The sequence below is a fragment of the Delphinus delphis genome, chromosome 11 (genome assembly GCF_949987515.2).
Source record: "Delphinus delphis chromosome 11, mDelDel1.2, whole genome shotgun sequence".
Classification (NCBI taxonomy): Eukaryota; Metazoa; Chordata; class Mammalia; order Artiodactyla; family Delphinidae; genus Delphinus; species Delphinus delphis.
Window position 1 is genome coordinate 70,660,687 of NC_082693.1, and position 19,788 is coordinate 70,680,474.

The 19,788-nt window shown below is 34.3% G+C and overlaps 1 protein-coding gene and 1 non-coding gene across 6 annotated transcripts in view; one reads left to right on the plus strand and one right to left on the minus strand.

Annotated features, from left to right (window-relative positions):
• CEP290 (centrosomal protein 290) overlaps window positions 1-19,788 on the minus strand; it is a 96,956-nt gene that overhangs the window by 73,372 nt on the left and 3,796 nt on the right. For all 5 annotated transcript variants that reach the window (XR_009521236.1, XM_060025327.1, XM_060025328.1 and 2 more), the window contains 11 exons: window positions 19,267-19,410; window positions 15,049-15,102; window positions 14,156-14,305; window positions 13,580-13,762; window positions 12,852-12,941; window positions 9,405-9,527; window positions 8,335-8,458; window positions 4,068-4,240; window positions 3,176-3,338; window positions 1,574-1,674; window positions 1,414-1,501 (listed from right to left, as the gene is read on the minus strand). Coding sequence is in view for 4 of the 5 variants with exons in the window: in XM_060025327.1 (XP_059881310.1) it covers window positions 1,414-1,501; window positions 1,574-1,674; window positions 3,176-3,338; window positions 4,068-4,240; window positions 8,335-8,458; window positions 9,405-9,527; window positions 12,852-12,941; window positions 13,580-13,762; window positions 14,156-14,305; window positions 15,049-15,102; window positions 19,267-19,410 (1,393 nt within the window). In the remaining variant the exon portion in view is untranslated. The remainder of the gene's footprint in view (window positions 1-1,413; window positions 1,502-1,573; window positions 1,675-3,175; window positions 3,339-4,067; window positions 4,241-8,334; window positions 8,459-9,404; window positions 9,528-12,851; window positions 12,942-13,579; window positions 13,763-14,155; window positions 14,306-15,048; window positions 15,103-19,266; window positions 19,411-19,788) is intronic.
• On the plus strand, window positions 9,938-10,061 carry LOC132434652 (U6atac minor spliceosomal RNA). The gene has a single exon (XR_009521369.1). It is a non-coding gene; the product is annotated as a U6atac minor spliceosomal RNA (small nuclear RNA).

The following is a 19,788-nucleotide window of genomic DNA, read 5'->3' on the forward strand; positions in this document are numbered from 1 at the left end:
GCTTTTCATCTTGTTTATGGTTTCCTTTGCTGTGCAAAAGCTTTTAAGATACAATGGAATATTACTCAGCCATAAAAAGAAACGAAATTGAGTTATTTGTAGTGAGGTGGATGGACCTAGAGTCTGTCATACAGAGTGAAGTAAGTCAGAAAGAGAAAAACAAATATTGTATGCTAATGCATATGTATGGAATCTAAAAAAAAAATGGTATTGATGAAACTAGTGGCAGGGCAGGAATAAAGATATAGACATAGAGAATGGACTTGAGGACACGGAGGGGGCATGGGGGGAAGCTGGGACAAAGTGAGAGTAGCATTGACATATACACTACCAAATGTAAAATAGATAGCTAGTGGGAAGTGGCTGCATAGCACAGGGAGATCAGCTCAGTGGTTTGCAACGACCTAGAGAGGTGGGATAGGGAGGGTGGGAGGGAGGCTCAAGAGGGAAGGGATATGGGGATATATGTATGCATATGGCTGATTCACTCTGTTGTACAACAGAAACTAACATAGTATTGTGAAGCAATTATACTCCAATAAAGATGTATTCAAAAAAATAAATAAAATAAAATTAAAATAATCTTAAAAAAAGATATTAATGAAAAACAATTACAAATTTTATCTTCGCTATCATTCTTTTCCCATATTAATAAGTACTTAAATAGTTAAAAGACACATATTAAGAAAGTAGATAAGAATCATGAATAATGACTAAATTGCTTAATACACTAATAAATTATGAAGTTTTGCCCTTCTAGAAATTTTTGATGTACTATAGACAGCATAATGCTAAAAAAAAATAAAACAAAAACAAACAAAAAAACCTCTATTATTCATAGATAATTGTGGGCTTGGGCCAAGTTAGAAAAAAAAAAGCCTTCTCTATGGTCTTACAAAAAAGCCCTGTAATAGCTATTAAAAAATAAACCAGCTGTTCTCTTTATACCATGTAAGATAAAACAAAACAAAAAATTGTTAATTTTTATTCAATAAAACATTACTTTCACTTAGTAAAGAATAATGTACAATTAAAGCTTCCAATGCATAGCTTTTATAGAAAAAGAAAATATTAACAGTAACATACATTGACAAAAATTACTGTTTTATCATTACTAATCACAACATACTGGGATTGTCTAGAAATTAATACAGACTATATTGTAAATTTTTCAAAAGTCCATGATTCTGATGTTTGTTTTTTGTTCACTTATTATTCTTTTAACTGTTTAGATTTAGGACTAAACTCAGTGACACTCACTCATACACTCTTCATCAGGCCATTATTTTCATTTATCAAACTTGTAGCAAAACCACAGTAATACAGCAATACTATTTCTCACATACAGAAAATTACAGATCCAGACAATTCATTTTCCAATGATTCTTTTAAAGGCTTGGAATAACAGTATACCTGAAGTTGCAGTTCTTTTTCCTTTTTCTTGAGCCATTTGACGAATTTTTTTCTTCAGATCAAGTCTTTCTTCCTCTAGGCTTTCAATCTACAAAATTAAAATTGTTAGTATTTTTCTTTACTTCAACCAGGAAAATAACCAATTGACTACTGCACTTGCCTCTTTCAAAAGAATCTGGTTTTCAGCTCTGTACTGCTGCTGTTTTAAACTTTTGCTGTTTCTGAATTCAGTTAAATCAATCATTGTCTTTGGTTCAAGGCCTAAAATAAAAAGCAGAATGATTAAAACCTTATTAATATTCAAATGAACTACAAAAACTTCATACGGCAACTGGTTATCATCAAGCAACTGGTTATAATCTATTTAGCCACCATCACTGAAGAATGGGGATTTTTGTGCAAGAATTTTTGAGGTATTTGAACTGTAACCATATAAGCTAAAATTTTATCACAATTATTAATGGAAATCCTGACAAAGACATATTATGATCTGTCTTCCATGTTGGACTGTCAGAGAGGTACTATAATGTACTAAGAACAGAAGCTTTGTAATAAAACAAAGTTGGGTTCAATTCCCACTATCAACTATTAACTGGTTGTAGGGATAATACTATATGTAAGTACATGTGTATGAATGTATACACGTATTTCTTTTTGGCTTGTTGTCAGGTGTATAATAAAATTAACCCAAATAAAGTACTTATAGCAGTGCTTGGCACATAGTAGTCAATATTAATATCAATATCAATTATATTTTGTCATGACTAGACTGACACTCTCAGTGTGCCTCTTTCCTAACTTCCCATTACTAAGCAGCTATGCTCTGAAAACCAGATATCAAGATTGTCTCAAGTAATTATAAAGCAAGATTTGGGGCCTTTAAAAAACAGAAAATCTGGTGTTTGTGACGGCTCAGTCACCTTTAGGAACGTCCATATTGAAGTTGGTCATGATCTGGTAGATCAAGTTGATTAGACTAAGTCTAAATTGAGGTCCTGGCATTACTCTGGGTCCCAGATAGACACTTTTTTACGAATAAATAATATGTATAAAATATTTATTTTTCCTTCCTTTAGAGAATAGTTTTTACAGGTGATCATTTTAACTCTAAGAAAGCATTAACTGGTATTTACCAAGTGTAATGAAATCATGATTTAGATATTTATTTCCATTTTAAAGTAGCAATTTAGATTGGACTGTCGTAACATTCAAACTAGTAATATTCACTAATGAACTATTTATTGATATCAATATATAAACTCTCAAGCTATATTTATTACTTCTTAGAATCAATAGTAACCTTAAAATACTCAACCCAAGTAAAACTTAGTGCCAATTATAAAAGTCAAGTATTTAAAAGTCTTAAAAAGGATTAAACAGTATTTCTAAATGTCCCCATGTATTCATCTGAAACTAGAGCATTTTGCAAACTAACACACTACTTTTGTTGGAAAAAAAAAGCGTAATTTCTAATAGTGGTATTAACTAAGTAGCTTTCCTTTTTTTAAGCATGCAATTATTATTGAGGCGATCTCTGACTGAATATAGCCGTGCTCCAGGTCTGTCCAACCACCATCGCAGCTCCATCAAATCCATGATCCCACTTCAACTGGAACAGCTCCACTTTTACTTGTTTTAAGTATTTTTATAGGAGGAATTATTAAATAAAAAAAGCATCCAAATATCTAAAAATAATCATAAGCCAAAAAAAATGACTTGACAATTAGGTTGAGCAAACTACATATCTTAAAAGATGACTTACCCATACGCTCTTTAAGTGCCTCATTCTCATCAAGGAAATCATTGATCTTCAATTCAAGTTTATTGATTTCCTTTGTCAATACTTCAATCTCTTGATCTCTTATTTTAATTTGGTTTTTACAATTCTTTATTTCAATAACAGCATCTTCTAAGCCATAAACTCCCTGAAAAATACCCAATATAATTTAAATATAACATTGTTTATTTGAATAAACTGTCAAATTCATGAATTTGTTTTCTTATTAAGTCTGAGGGGAAGTACACATATAACTAAGATTTACAACTATAAACTGTGTTTTTTACTGTACTTTTAAAAAACAAATCCAGTAATAATAATAACGGGAAATGGAACAGTTGAAATTTCCCAGTATAGCATCCTAATGGCAAAGTGACTCAGAATATTACACATAAAACACTTAACAAAATACAGAAAAGGAATAGTAAGGGAAAATCAGCAATACCATTAGAATATGTAGGTTATTAGTTGCCTGACTTAGCAGTAATCAGATTTAAAAATATAAAAAGTACAAAGTAAGGCTGTGTTGGCACAGTAGGTGGTAAAACTGCTTCTGTTACAACTTTTAGACAACTCATCAGTGGTGTCACATCTACATGGTGGTACAATGACACAGATTACAAAGAATCTAATCCTGCTGCCTCACCAAAGCTGATTATCTGGGCAAAATGCTTTAATCAAATGGTTTGAAAACAATTCTGCCAAAAAGTAAATGCTGCACAAAAGTTTGAACACTTCAGTATAAATCAATTAGGATAATCTTTATCACGAGATACTTCTGGAATGTTTTTAAATGGTATAAAGAAAATGGCACAGAACAGTCTATAAGTGGCAAGATAATTCTAAGCTCCTTGATTGACAAGATAAAAATACATACCGATTCATAATCTTTTAATCGCTTCAGAGTCTCAACTAGTTCTTTATCCTTTTCCCTAGCATCAGCCTCAGCCAGTTCAGCTGTTCTCTCAGCCTCTTTAGTTCTCTCTTCTAAAATTTGAACCTTAGACTGAATTTTCATATAATGAGTCCGTTGAGAAAGTGCTGAAGCTCCTACAGGGTAAAAATTAAAATCATGAATAAACTGGACTACTTACTCCTATAAAACACTGGTTCCAGTATGGGAAGCAGGAAATGTGGTATGTCACTAAAAAAAGTCCATTTAATATTATAATTTTATATTTGTAAAATAAAGTTTTGATTTGGTTTTATTTATAAAGCTAAAAAGGAAATTTTAATAAAATCTTAGCTGAAAGGGTATGGATTATAAAAGACTGGAAAACACTGCTTTACAAAGAATGATAATTGTGGCAAAGGCTGCTGTTTCTAATAGTTAGCTCACTTTCGTCCACTGTAATAGAACTATGGATTTTTAGACGGACACATGGCCACTTGAAATAACGACTAAATTTCCACTTACATTCCAGTAGCTAGGTGTGGTCATGAGACTAATAGGATATAAACAGAACGACCATGTGCACATTTCAGGAAATGTTTTTAAAGGAGAGGAGTGAAATTTTCTTTTCTCCTTCCTCCTTGCTGCCAGCTGGAATATGGACATTAGGGCTGGAACTCAGTCTTCTTAGAACATGAGATGGAAACCTCATGCTGATAGTCAAAGCAACAAGATACAGGGTCCCTGGTATCTGGTATTTGTACAAGTAGCACACCTACACTAAACTAGTTGCCTCAACTTTGATTATATCACGGAAAAGTACATTTCCATCCTGTTTAAACCATTGTTACATTCGATTTTTTTCTGTCAGTTGCAGCTAAACTTAACTGTAACTAATAGTTAAAAAATTCCCGGGCTTCCCTGGTGGCGCAGTGGTTGAGAGTCCGCCTGCTGATGCAGGGGACACGGGTTCGTGCCCCGGTCTGGGAAGATCCCACATGCCGCAGAGCGGCTGGGCCCGTGAGCCATGGCCACTGAGCCTGCGCGTCCGGAGCCTGTGCTCCGCAACAGGAGAGGCCACAACAGTGAGAGGCCCGCGAACCGGGAAAAAAAAAAAAAAAAAAATTCCTACTTGTACATCTTAACAAACTGTTGCTAAGACCAAAATATAGTATTCGTATCATTCTAAAATTTACTGACAATCATTCTTACACTCATCCATAATAAACATCTACTGATTTATAGGTCATATACTTACATACAGGCACTGGACTAGTGTGGGAGATCACACACGTTTATAAGAAGTGAGTCCTGTTCTCTGGAGTTAACAGCCTAGCTGGAGAATGTGACAGAGGCTCCTGTCCCCAAAATCTATTCTCCCTTTCTTCTGCAAGGCCCTCCACAATATATTACCTGCCTATCCTTCAGTACATGCTCTTTGCTTCTTGCCTCCTCTTCCTCTACCTCGCTGTTTGGGACTGGATGTGAGGGTAAAGTTCCATTTTGCATGAGGCAGATGAAGGCAATACCCTAGACTGCCTAACTAGACCAATACACAAGTGAGAAATAAACTTCTATCTTGATTTTGCCACCATTTTTCAGATGCTTCTACGAGCTAAAACTAATCTTAACCAATGAAAGGAGACCACCATTAACTGTCATGCACAAGTTAAATTCAATATACAGAGTATAGCCTAGTACACACACCTTCTGTGGACTTTAGGAATTACATGACTACGGACTGACAGAAGCGTCACTATATAAGACCTCTTCCTTATTTGACAGCAGAAATCAACCGCCACTTTTTCTCCTGGTGACTGGAATATGCAAACCCCACAACATCAGTGATCCTTTTAAGCAATTTAAGCTACTGTCAAAGAATAATTCTAGTACATACATAATACAGACACATGTAGAAATAAGTATAGCAAGTGGGGCTTGATGCTGCTCAACAGTCACACTATATTTCCCTAGTCTGGTTCATTCTTCCAGATGACCATTTCCCACCTTCTCTTTACTTCTCTCTCCTCAAACTTCTAATATATCTGCCTCTATCCTCACTTTCAGCTGAGAACCTTGCTTCCTCATTCACTGAGAAAACCAAAACTTTTACTGTCAGGACATCTACCCAGCCACATCGGACAGTAACTACACACCCCACCCTTCTTCCTGTTCCTATGGATGAACTCTCTGTGCTCCTAAGCCAACTACTCCACTGAACACTAGATCCCATGCCATTGCCTTCTCAGGAATATTACTCCAGAAGTCCTTCTCTCCCTCCCTTGCCTCATCAATTCATGACTTGCTTCCTCTTTAATGGATCTTTCCTATTAACTTAGAAGCATGATTATTTCTTCCATTTAAAAGAGAAAAACATTTTCTTTATCCCCCTTTCCCCTCAGGCTACCACTCTATTTTTCTCCTTTCCTTTTCCTCAAAAGTCTCTGTATTGGCTCTATTTCATCTCTACCCATTTTCTCTTGAACCAAAAATGACCACTGCTAAATCCAGTGGTCAATTTTTAGTGCTCCTCTTGTCTTATCAGCAGCAATGAATATAGTATGGAACACAGTTGCTTATGCTCTTCCTTGATGACATTCCACATGTGAGTTTCAGGGCTCTACGTGCTCCTGGTTTTCCTCCCATCTCTCTGGTCATTCCTTCTCAGCCTTTTTGGTTGTTCCTTTTCATCTCCCCAAGTTCTAAAATAAAAGCATCCCAAGGCTCAGTCTTAAGATTTTTCTTTTTAACCAACATTTTCTGTTTTGATGATCTCAGCCAGCTTCATGATTTCAAGTACCATTTTTATGCATAAAGTTCCCAAATTAATATGTTTAACCCAGACTGTCCTCATGAACCTCAGACTTCTATATACAAGTACCTACTTAACATTTTCACTCAGATGTCTAATAGCCATCTCACACTTAACATGTCCTGTTTAACTAAGTACCTGACCATCTCTAAACCTGCTCTTTCCACAGCCCTCCCCAGCATTCAGACCAAAAGCTCTGATAACTTTCACATCCTACATCTGATCTGTCAGCAAATTTCATTTCTATCACCTTCAAAATACATCCAGAACTGACTACATATAACTCCACTGCTACCTCCGTGCTTTAAACTACCATCACCTCTCTCCAGGTTATTGCAGTAGTCTTATAACAGGTTCCCTGCTTCTCTCCTTACCACTCCTAGAGTCTATGGCAGACACAGTCCAAGTCAAAATATATCACTCCTTTCTTCAGAAATTTTTTGATGTCCATTCTCACTTAAAAGAAAAGCCGAAGTCCTTACAATGAACTGTAATGCCCCATATGATATGGCCCCTCGTTACCTCTCTGATCTCATCACCTACTACTGCCCACTTGCTCACCCTGCTCCAGCCACAAAGGCTTCTTTATTGTTCCTCAAACATGCTCAGTACACTCCTGCTTCAGGGCCCTGCACTTATTCTCACTGCTTAGGGACATCCACATGGCTCACTCCCTCATCTTCTTTAAGTCTTTGTTCAAATATCTCCTCAGTGAGGCTTTTGCCTCACTACCTAAATTACAACCACACTACCATTATTTCACTTACACACAAACACACACATAGACTCACTCATTATTTCCCCTTTGTGTCTAATTTTTTTTTATCTTCAGCAATTACAATAAATATGTCATGAACTTATTATGAATAGTTTGCATTAATGTGTTCTGGTATATCTACAGTATATAGTCTTTTGGAAATATAAGATCACTAATGTTGTAAGGGCTTACATTCAAAGGATTTGATGAGTTAGGTAAGCTAGCATGACCCAAGGTAGGGAGAATATGATGACATATCAAGTTGGGTAAGGTTAATTCAAATGTTGACAAGTCAATTACTTCTGAAAACTCTCTGCGATGTTGCTACACTGATCAAAATTTTATTTTCTTCCATTCTTTGTTAATTGCAAAAAGGAGGATAAATACAATTATATCACCATTTTTCATTTCTTTTATACAGCCAATCTGGTAATAGGGGTTAATGTAGTTTTCATCAGAGAAAAACTACAGAAAATACTGCCATCATTTACATGTGTAAATACTAATATATATACAGTAGTCAATAATACCTTGTACAGTTTTTTTAAGAATATAAAATTCAAATACAGAAAAATCACTAATATATCTGTTGGCATAATATAATTTCATTTTAATAAAAATAAAATATTTTAAAAACTTAATGGTATATAAAATGACTATATACTTATAAAACATTGAATTACCTTTGTTTCTTTGGAGCTCATTTTTCAAATCTTCAATAATAAAAGTATTTTTTTCCATTTCTTTTGTATATTGCTCTACTTGGTCAGTGAGCATCTTAATTTGACTATCTCGTTCTTGTATACCCTATAAAATATTTTGAATATTACATATTATCACTTCATGAATATTAATCTACATTTTTAAAGTAAGAGAAAAGGTAGGTCTTGTTTTTTTCAACAAGACTATAGAATATATTTCTTGTGAGTCAAAACTGTGCCTTTTACTATTTTGTATACCTCAACTGCACTAATCACTGTAGGAATACTGCTGTCACTCTAGTACTTAAAGATGATATAAGGGCTAGCACTCTCACAAATACGAATTCCAGAACTCTCTAATATTTGTGGCTTCTAATAACTCCTTTTGTGTTACTTTTCCTCATCATCCAATTCTATCTTTTTACCATTTTATGTTTGTGTTTTACCTTGTGCTTTTTCCTTTACTCAACTTAGCTTTCACCCCTGCAGTACTTCATTCAAAAATCTCGTCCCTTGCGATCGTCCTTATTCTCCAAATACTTTCCAAATTTCCTTCTTTCTTTTGGACTATGACTAGAGAGCACAGCTGATGCAAGTGTAACTTCTTTCTATATGAATATATTTGTACTATCAATAAAAACAAAAATTTTATACAGTACAAATTATAGCCATACTTTAGCTTATTTCACATTGTACAGGATATTTCAGCACTAAAACACAACACAATAGACTTTAGTAACAGAGAATTAAGATATTTTTAAAATTTCTAAAAGTTTTTAAAGTTTCTTATTAAATAATTCCCAAGCAAAAAAATAAATGTATTATCTGCATCAATAGAGAAAAATACATAAAATAATTTTATCCCTAACTCTAAACTTAATTCTAATTTTTTCTTGGGACTGGACGGTGTAAGAAACTTCAAAAGACTTTATTATATACCCAAAAGTGCAAGTGACTAGATTAGGCACAGGAAATAAATAAGACATAATTTAGAGTTTCATCACCAACTTTAATAAACCTTGTTGATAAACCAAATTTTGAGAAAGTTTTACCTGTTGTAGAGCCATAATATTACTTTTATCGGCATCAAGCTGGGCATTTTTCAGTTTCTCCCTCAGGTTATGTAACATTTGCTGGTACTCAATAATTTCATCATCTTTAGAAGACAAAATTAACTAGAAATAAACAAAATAGAATCTGTTACATAAGAGCAAAATTAATAAACCATTCCTCATTTATGGTAAATATTTTAATATATACCATTAGCAGATTTAGAGAAAATACAGGAAATAAAATTCTTTGAAGTGAGAAAATAGCAACTATTGGAATGACCACTGTTCTTTTGTGCATACAACCTGAAATTCAAATAAGAAATGATTCAAAAATATACACTGTATTTTTTGCTTTTTAAGAAATTCAATCTTTTAAACAATCTCTAGTTTCCAAAACCCATTCCTAGAACACTAAGCTATAAATAACTCCCTGCAATTACAAAAGGTTTTGTACAACTAATCTTTTATGAAGAAAACATTAAAATGACACTAAGAAGCATAAAATATCTTGAATGAATAAAAGGTATCTTGTTATGTTGCATGAAAGGAAAAGGCTAGCATTCCTCTGGACAAGAATGGAAGAGGGCCTCAGGCTTGACAACATGCATATGGTTAAGGCATTGCCATCCACTTCATGGTCTCTAATCATCATTTTTTTTTTTTTTTTTTTTGCGGTACGCGGGACTCTCACTGCTGTGGCCTCTCCCGTTGTGGAGCACAGGCTCCGGATGCACAGGCTCAGCGGCCGAGGCTCACAGGCCCAGCCGCTCCGTGGCATGTGGGATCTTCCCGGACCGGGGCACAAACCTGTGTCCCCTGCATCGGCAGGCGGACTCTCAACCACTGTGCCAGCAGGGAAGCCCCTAATCATCATTTTTTAATACTGTACTGCATATTTGAAAATAGCTAAGAGAGTGGATCTTCAAAGTTCTCATTACCAGAAAAAAAAAATTGTAACTATGTGTGGTTACAGATGTTAACTGAACTTACTGGGGTAATCATTTTGCAATACATACAAACATCGAATCATTACACTGTATACCTGAAACTAGTATCATGTTATGTCAATTTTACCTCAATTTTAAAAAAATGAAAGGTACCTTGTGTTCTTTGCTAGGACCAAATATCAAAATCAATCTATAAATTAATTTATAAATTTAATATATACCCAATAAAATAACTAAAATATTTTAAAGAACTATTTTTAAAATTTGTATTTAAAAAGCACATTTATAAGAATCTAAAAAACATAAATAATGGGAACAGCTTTTTCAAATATTTAAGCATAATAATTAAAACAATTATTTTTAATAATTGGTGGGGCTTCCCTGGTGGCGCAGTGGTTGAGAGTCCGCCTGCCGATGCAGGGGACACAGGTTCATGCCCCAGTCTGGGAGGATCCCACATGCCGCGGAGCGGCTAGGCCCGTGAGCCATGGCCACCGAGCCTGCGCGTCCGGAGCCTGTGCTCCGCAACGGGAGAGGCCACAGCAGTGAGAGTCCCGCGTACCGCCAAAAAAAAAAAAAAAAAAAAAGTGTACATGATTAGAAAACAGATCAATCAATATAAAGAAGAGAGTCCCAAAATAAATTCAAATTCAACAGTTTTGTATGTAATAAAAATGGAAGTGTATTTTAGTAGGAGAAAAATGAAATGTTCAATAAATGATGTTTAGACAACAGAGTAGCTCGGTTGCACCCATATCTCACTCTTCATACCAAAATAAATAATATATGCTTCAAAGATTTACATGTAAAAGATGAAACTAGAAGATACTAGAGAAAATATGAGAAAATAATTTTATACTCAGAATCCTTTCTAACTATGATACAAAGGCCAAAAGCCATGAAAAACATTAAATTTATGCAATATAAAAAAAATACTTCAGGGGCTTCCCTGGTGGTGCAGTGGTTGAGAGTCCGCCTGCCGATGCAGGGGACACGAGTTCGTGGCCCGGTCCGGGAAGATCCCGCATGCCACGGAGTGGCTGAGCCCTTGAGCCATGGCCGCTGAGCCTGCACATCCGGAGCCTGTGCTCCGCAACGGGAGAGGCCACAACAGTGAGAGGCCCGCGTACCACAAAAAAAAAAAAAAAAAAAAAAATCATAGTAAAAAACACCATAAAGCCAAAAGACAAGTGACCAACTAGAGGAATATATTTGCAATATATATCACAATTACACTTGTAGCATTTATTCTACAGATACACATTTTCAAAATAAATATACAAGGATATTCATTAAAACATTGTTTCTAATAGCAAATATTGGAAACCTCCTAAACGCCACATAATAGGGAATCAATAACATACATAACTACAAAGAAAAATTACATTAAAAAGAACAAAGTAATACCATACATACTGCTATAAACTAAGTAAAAGATACTAAGTAAAAATGAAGTGCAGAAGAATACATTTGCTAACATCTCTCTCCCAAAATTAAACGATTAAAAACAACTCTTTTTTTCCTGGGGTTGGTAAACTATGGCTCATAGGTCAAATTTGGCCTGCTGCCTGCTTCTGTAAAGTTTCATTGGGAAAACAGCCTTGCTCATTTATTTATGTATTGTCTATGGCTGCCTTCATATTATAATAGCAGAGTTGAATAGATACACCAGAAACCAAATATTCTAAAATATTTACTCCCTGACCTTTTACAGAAAGTTTATTGACCTCTGATTGATTCTATAAACTTCATTTCCACTGCTACTGCTCTTGTTTAAAATATAGGTTAGCTGAGATTCCCACATGATAATTTCAAATAGCCAACAAGATTTATGTGAACCTTGTCAGAAACAATGACTATAAAAGTGATAGCTTTTAAAATTAGATTTATTCAGAATCATTTCAGACTTTTTTCAAAATATATAATCATCACAATCCTAACTTCTGATATGGTAAGGCTTGGGGTTGTGGTTGGAGTTAGAGAGTGGTGAGGAGGAACAGACTTTTGAAAAGACTTCTCAGGTGATTCTGAAAGATCCCTTCCCTTACTTCCATTCCTGATCCACTTCCTTACTCCCATTTCCACTGAATGCCAATAGCTTGATTAATCTAACATGGAAGGAGAGTCAGAAAAACTAAAATTAAACCTGGAACTATATAACTAATATATACAAGGTACCTATGGTTTACATGAAAACATTTAAATTTTATTTATAATTATCTATTTTAGATGACATATTATATTTTAGACTTAGATTTCTATCAGAAAACTAAAAATTTTAAATTTAACTCATTGATGTAGAAGAGCTCATTCAACAACAGATAAGCTAGAGGTCTACACACGGTTCTTAGAGTTTTCCAGCTAAAACATCTAATACACTTTTTAAAATGCCTAATAAAAATGTCATTAACTAGTACAAGAACTTTAAAGAAAATTAAGACTAAAAAACTGAAATCTAAAATGAAAATGAACAAGCTATTATAGCAATTGAAAAAAGCACCTTCCATTCTTCTACTTTTGCGTTGACAGCTGCCATGATTGGATCATCTTCTTCATTTTTTGCTTTCAGAAGATTTGTAAGCTCCTGCACCTAAAAGGCAACAACTATTTCAAGAACTGTTGCAAATTAGTGTACTATACATGTATTTGTTGTATATGAATATTTACACACATGATAAGCATACATATGCACATATATACATATACATTACAAATGCATATTCATTATGGGAGCAGTTCTGTAGTTAAGGTGACCTTTAATTGTTTGTGCATCTTTACAGTTGTATAATTATTTTTTGTCATTAGAGAATTGTATTTTTAAGTATTACTCTATTTTTTAAACAAGTTTAATCCCATGTAAGTAGTAAACAATATATTGGTTTCTATGATATTTAGAGTGTATTTATTTTAAGGTATAAAATTAAGCTTGATGGTCCACAGGACTTCTAAGAGGCTTTAGCAGAAAATTTGCAGGATTGTTATCTACATATTCATTCAGGTATCACCCATATACTCTATATGGCAGTAATTACAAGGTATATGTAAGGGGACTAGAGAAACACATAGAGACAAATAATTACCATGGCAACATATTACAGTATAAGATGACATACTAGAGCATAAGACAAAAATTCATACCCTAGAAAGTTAAAAGTACTTTCTAGTTTCAAATAAATAGTAATGAGGCAATATGAAGTTTGCCCAAATAAGTCAAACAAGAATTCTTACTTGAAGCTGGTAATGATCATTTTCTTTTTTTAACTGGTCCATTATATTATCTGTCTGATGCACAATAGCTTTCATCCTATTATATTCATCAGTCATCTTCTCCATTTCCTGTACAGACTCTTCTAGATTTTTTCTCATTTCTTGATTCTGAAGTTCAAGTTTCTCGTTAGCTTCTGTTAAAGTCTAAGAAAGGTAAAGATGCTACAGTTAAAAACAATTTAAGAAACTAAAATTTAAATTAATACTAAATGGAGTCACACGTGTCTGCTGGAGAAAACAGAATTCTTCATAGATATTTAGTATCAATTGCTATTGGTCAATTAAACCAAATTAAATATCAAGAAAAGTGTAAGTAAGTATCTTAGTTCTTAAACAATGCCCAAGATAGGCATATAACAAGAATGAATTTGCAAGATTTGCAACTTCAAAGATGCAATTTATTTCATGTTTTACAAATACATAGTTGCAGATTTATACTAAATATATTGAAATGTAGGGCTAAATACTAATTTTATATATAATGAAATTAAAGCTTTATAAAGATCATTGCTTTGAAATGACTTCTATCCATTTTACCTGAATTTCATCTAGATATTGGACAAGTTCATAGTTTTTTTTAGACAATTGTGACCGGTAGTCACTGTCTTCTCTTCTTGATGAAAGGGTTTCTTTTTGCGAATCTATTTGTTTTTGATAGTCAATAATATCCTGACGAAGCTGTTCATTCTGAAGGCAGATCAAACACAGTATTCTATTAAAAAAACTATCCAAAGAAACAAAATTTCACCCTCTGAATAGTGATCTCAAAACACATCTTTAAAATTCCAAGGTTTCACCACCCTTAAAGCCTCACCTTTTTCTTTAGACGTTTGTTCTCCAGAAGAGGACAGGAAAAAGGTAATTAGAAATAAGAAAGGCAATATATAATTAAATATAATAATTAGAAATTAAAGAAAAAAAATTTTTAGGAGAATGAGATATTATTTTGGATAATCAAAGAAAGCAAGAATATTAATTACCAACCAAAACAAAAAAATATTTTGATTTTGTTAAAAAGACAAGCACTATCAGGATAAACAATGTACAAACATTATTTGGCTCAGAAGAACCAAATAATAATCAGAATTTGTAATATTTAATAAGAAACAAAAGTTTTAAAAGAATGCCAGATAAAGTAAGAGGAAAAAGGGAGAAATCCAGTCATATATTCAGTTAGCAAACTAGCAAAGAACAGCTTAAAAAACAAAGCAAGATTTACCCACATAGACCTAAGAGATGAATGTAGTACTTAACGGCTTCACCTTTCAACTTATTTTCTATTTCCCTAAGACAAAGTCATATCATAAAACATGGTTTGAAAACATCAATTATTTAGACGATTGCAGTTCTGGTTACAGAATTAATTTATGAACACTTTTTTAATAAGTATCTTTGTTGAACCACCACAACTACTAAAATTTTTTACCAACCTCTCTCCTTAATTTGCTGTTTTCATTTTCTGCCTCCTCATTTCGAAGAGCCAACTAAAACAGCAAAAAACAAATAAGATAAAATTCAGCAGTAGTTCTATGTAATGCCAGGTTTTCAGTTCCTTTCCAATAACACAGAGAATGTTTAACTACTGAGGATTTCATGTCAACCCAAGACATGAATAATACGCCAAAATTTTGAAAACTAACTAACTAAGGATTAGGAAGGATGAAGCAGGTTGAGTTTAAAAAATTATAAAACAAAAAACAAAAACCTCTAACCAAAGGATACAGAAAACAAAACATTACCCTCTTCCCCCAGCGTAAAACCTAATAATGAGTAGTCTTCCAACCAAGATCTTCATTATTTTGCAGTTCTATTACCAGAGCTAGAATACTCTTTGCTCTCAGTGAGCATTAAATTACTTAGAAATACAAAGCAGTAGAACATAATGGTTAAAAAGAAGCATGGATGCTTGGATATTGGGTGGGGAGACTAAAAGGACATTATTGGGCCAATAGAGGAAATCTGATTATGGACTACATATTAGACAACAGTACTGAATTGATATTACATTCCTGAGTATGCTAATTATATAAGTAGTTATATTGGAAAATATAACTACTTATATAGTTATAAAGGAAATATAACTATTTCCTTTCAGTGGAAACACACTGAAATATTTAAGAATGAAATATCATGATATTTGCAATATTTAAGTATGAAGTATCATGATATCTGCAATTAACTCTGATGTCTCAGCAAAAAAGAAAGGAGGGGAGGGGAGGGGAGGAGAATAAGTCTGTGTGTACAAAGATAAAGCATATGTGGCACAGTGTTAACAGGTGAATCTATATGAAGACTACGTGTTTACTGTTTTTCTTACCATCTTTATGAAGATAAAGTTTTCAAAAAAAAGTTTAAAGAAACTTCATAATAAAATGCAATGTGCTATACGAATCTTAGAATTTTACCATTATTATTATTATCATCTGGGAGTTAAGAAACAGTCCCATCCTGTTTTGAATTGGAAAATTTTAACAAGAAGAGACATGTCAGGAACTTAAGGCTAAAGCATTTAATACTACTGATGCTCCTTTTCCTTGGTTTTGAAACATCATACTCTTGATATTTGTCCTTTCTTGGTCTATTCCTTGAAGCACCACTTCCTCTTGCATTAGACATTTCTATACCTAGACATCTGCCTTACAATCACTTCTATTGCTTCAGTATGTATGCTGATGACCCACAAATTCTTATCATCTATCCGGTATCTCTGAGTTTCTTATCCAGATATCCTTTCTGAATATGCCCACAGGGACCTCAAACTCAACATGTACAAAACAAATAATAATCATAAGCCTTCTAAACTCCCCTTGTGTCACTTCTAAGTGAATGGCGCTATCTACCTATCCAGTGGCCCAACCCAGAAAATTAGGTGGACTACCCATTCCTCCCTCTTCACCAACAACCAATCATTCATCATATCCAATTACATCTACATCCCTCAAACATGTCTATGTCCCTAATCCCCCTCAGTCACTAATTAGTCCATCGTCACACTGACTTAGCACAAATGTCTCCTTACTAGTCTTGGCCCCCTTCAATCCACTCTCCACAAAGGAGGGTAAACTTGCAAAGTACCGATCTGATCATGATATCCCTGAGTTCAAAATCCTTCATTGGCTCCTTTTTGGAAAAAGGACCAAATTCCTCAGGTACTGGCCTTTGCTTATCTCTCTAGAGGATCATAAATGTTAAAGCTGGAAAGGTAGGGTAGCACAGCAGATAAGAGCACAGAATTTGAGTAAATCTGGATCAAATCCTGGCTTTATCATTTATTAGTTGTGTAACCATGGGCAATTACCTACCCTTTCTGTGTCTGTTTCTTCATCTGTAGCCTGGGGGAAATGTCACCTCTCTCATATAAGTATCAAATGAGGAATAATGAATTAATGCATATAAAGTATCTGGCACATAGTAAGGACTCTACACTAGCTATTTTTACCTATAATTCCAGCCAGAATGAATAACTGTAGTTCCCTGAATACACCATGCTATCTCTTACCTCTAGGTCTTAGTAAACACTGTATTTTCTACCCAGAATGCCTTTTCCTTAACCACCACCTACATCTCATTCCCTCTTCCAGGCTAACTCTTATTTCAGGTCTCAGTTTACAGATCATTTCTTGAACCTCAAGACTGACTCAGGTATACCCCTCCAGAGTACTCCAGAGTATTCTTATATCCTTATGTATCCCCAGACTATCATATTATCTTATGTTACCTTTGTTATTGACAGTGAATAACGTTGAGAAGCAGAATAGTGTTGCCCACTGTATCCTCAGTATTTAGCACAGTCTCTGGCATGCTATAAGTACTCAGTAAAACTGAATGACTGGTTAAGGGCAAAGAAGAAATTGCTAAAGCAACTCATATCCATATTCTACTTCAAGAAATCTAGCAGCTGGAAAGGTACATAAGCCATATATTCAAGTTGTCTGTGTGTGTGCCTATGAATGAAGATAGTAGTCTAAGATATGAATAGACATGGTGGTTCTGATTAGCTAACAGTGTGTGGTATCAATGGTGAGAAGTTGACTAATATATGGGCTAGACAAAAGAACAATAGCCCAGAAAAACACATACACGGCCACCTCCCTAAGCAATTCTATTACTGTATAGCATAGGTTGGACCCTTCATGATTAAGAAATCTATAGATCTGTTATGTTTCACTGAGTCAACTAAACACATAATCCTCTAAGAGCTTATTCCTAACCTTCAGGTGGCATCAATCCATACTTTTTCCACCGCAAAAACTGTACAGATGGCTCACTTTTACGTGACTTCCAAACTATATAATAAAATAGATATATCAAGAATGGGGATGCTTTTCCTTACAAATCAGTCTATGATGAATTCTTTTTAAATAGCAATGTTACCTCATAATCAATGTCATTTACTTAAAATTTATAACCATCTATTTCCAAGAGAACAATGGACAAAATGAGATTATCAGGATGTGATACAATATTGACCTTATAAAGGACACAAAGGTAGAAAAAGCTTCTGGGCACCAGGGATGGGACAGTTAATACATGTAGGCACCAGATTTTGTACTAAGTTCACTGACAGCTGAGGCAAAAAAAGAAAGCATACTATTTTCTGACAGGAAATACAATCTTATCAGCAAAAAAATAATTTTTTCCTCAAACTAAATTTAAGTGAACATTGCATGAGTTATTTTGTAAATAACAAGTATAACGTAAGAGGTAATAATAAACTATGCTTGTATAAAAGATGACATGTCATGGTTTAAAATATGAATTGATTTACAAAATGGTGAGATTAACACTTTTTAAGAATCTACGTATTACATAAAGCGAGGTACACCTGAAAATAAAAAACTTATTATTGAATACATCACTAAAAGATTAATTTCTAAGTCTACTACTAATATAGATACAAATAAATATCTTTTTTCCCAAAATATATTATGAAAAATAAGAAAATCAAAAAATTTTAAAAATTTTATTTATTTATGTTTGGCTGCATTGGGTCTTCATTGCTGTGCACAGGCTTTCTCTAGTTGCAGCGAGCGGGAGCTACTCTTCATTGCGGTGCACAGTCTTCTCATTGTGGTGGCTTCTCTTGTTGTGGAGCATGGGCTCTAGGGCACGGGCTTCAACAGTTGTAGCAAGCGGACTCAGTAGTGTGGCTCACACGCTCTAGAGCGCAGGCTCAATAGTCATGGTGCATGGGCTTAGTTGCTCTGCGACATGTGGGATCTTCCTGGACCAGGGCTCGAACCTGTGTCCTCTGCATTGGCAGGCGGATTCTTAACCATTGTGCCATCAGCGAAGCCCAAATCAATTGTTTCTGAATGCCTATTAATTTCTTCATACCAATATTCCAGATCAAATCATCAACTTTATGTGAAGAATTCTAACACCCGGAGAAAAAGTTACCTCCATGTATAAAGAATTAATCTCTAGGTCATATTCATTCACTAGATGTACCTGATCCATTACATTTTAAAGACATGATGACAACATGAACTGTTATATAAAACCTTATCAATAAGCATACATCAATTCCCACAAATAACATAAAACATAAAAATTGAAACTGTCAGTAATAATTATAAAAAGCATAAACAGGTGGTGTTTTTTTGGTAACTTGAACAGTTAAGAGTCATTAAAAAACTGTGCCTTACTTGCTCATTAACTTTCTTTTCTTTCTCTAACTCTTTTTCCATGTCCTCCAATTCTCTATCTTTTTGTTCCAATTGCTTTTCAAGTTGGCGAATTTCATCACGTAAAAAGCGAGTGTCACGTCCACCTGCAGAGTGCTGTGCCATCTTAAAGTAATAAACCCAAAGTATAAATTAATTCCATTATATCTGGAGATTCAAATGAATCAACAACAAAAATAATTATCTTGACTTTAAATTTTTTCATAATCAGCACGAGATGTTTAAAATCATGTTGCTTAAAAACAATTTTTTAAATTAAGCATATTTAAGCTTTAGTTCACAGGCTGACAACCCCTTAAGCTCTTCCTGAGCCATCCAGAGTATGAAGAATTAACAGTCAATCACTCAGGCTTTGTTATAGCCGCTGAGCCACAGACACCAGGGTAAAGTGCAAAGGCATACAATGATCCTTGAGATGAACTATCTAGGCTTCCCCTGAGTATCAGAGCTCTGAAACCAGGCTACAAATCACCAGAGCCTCCA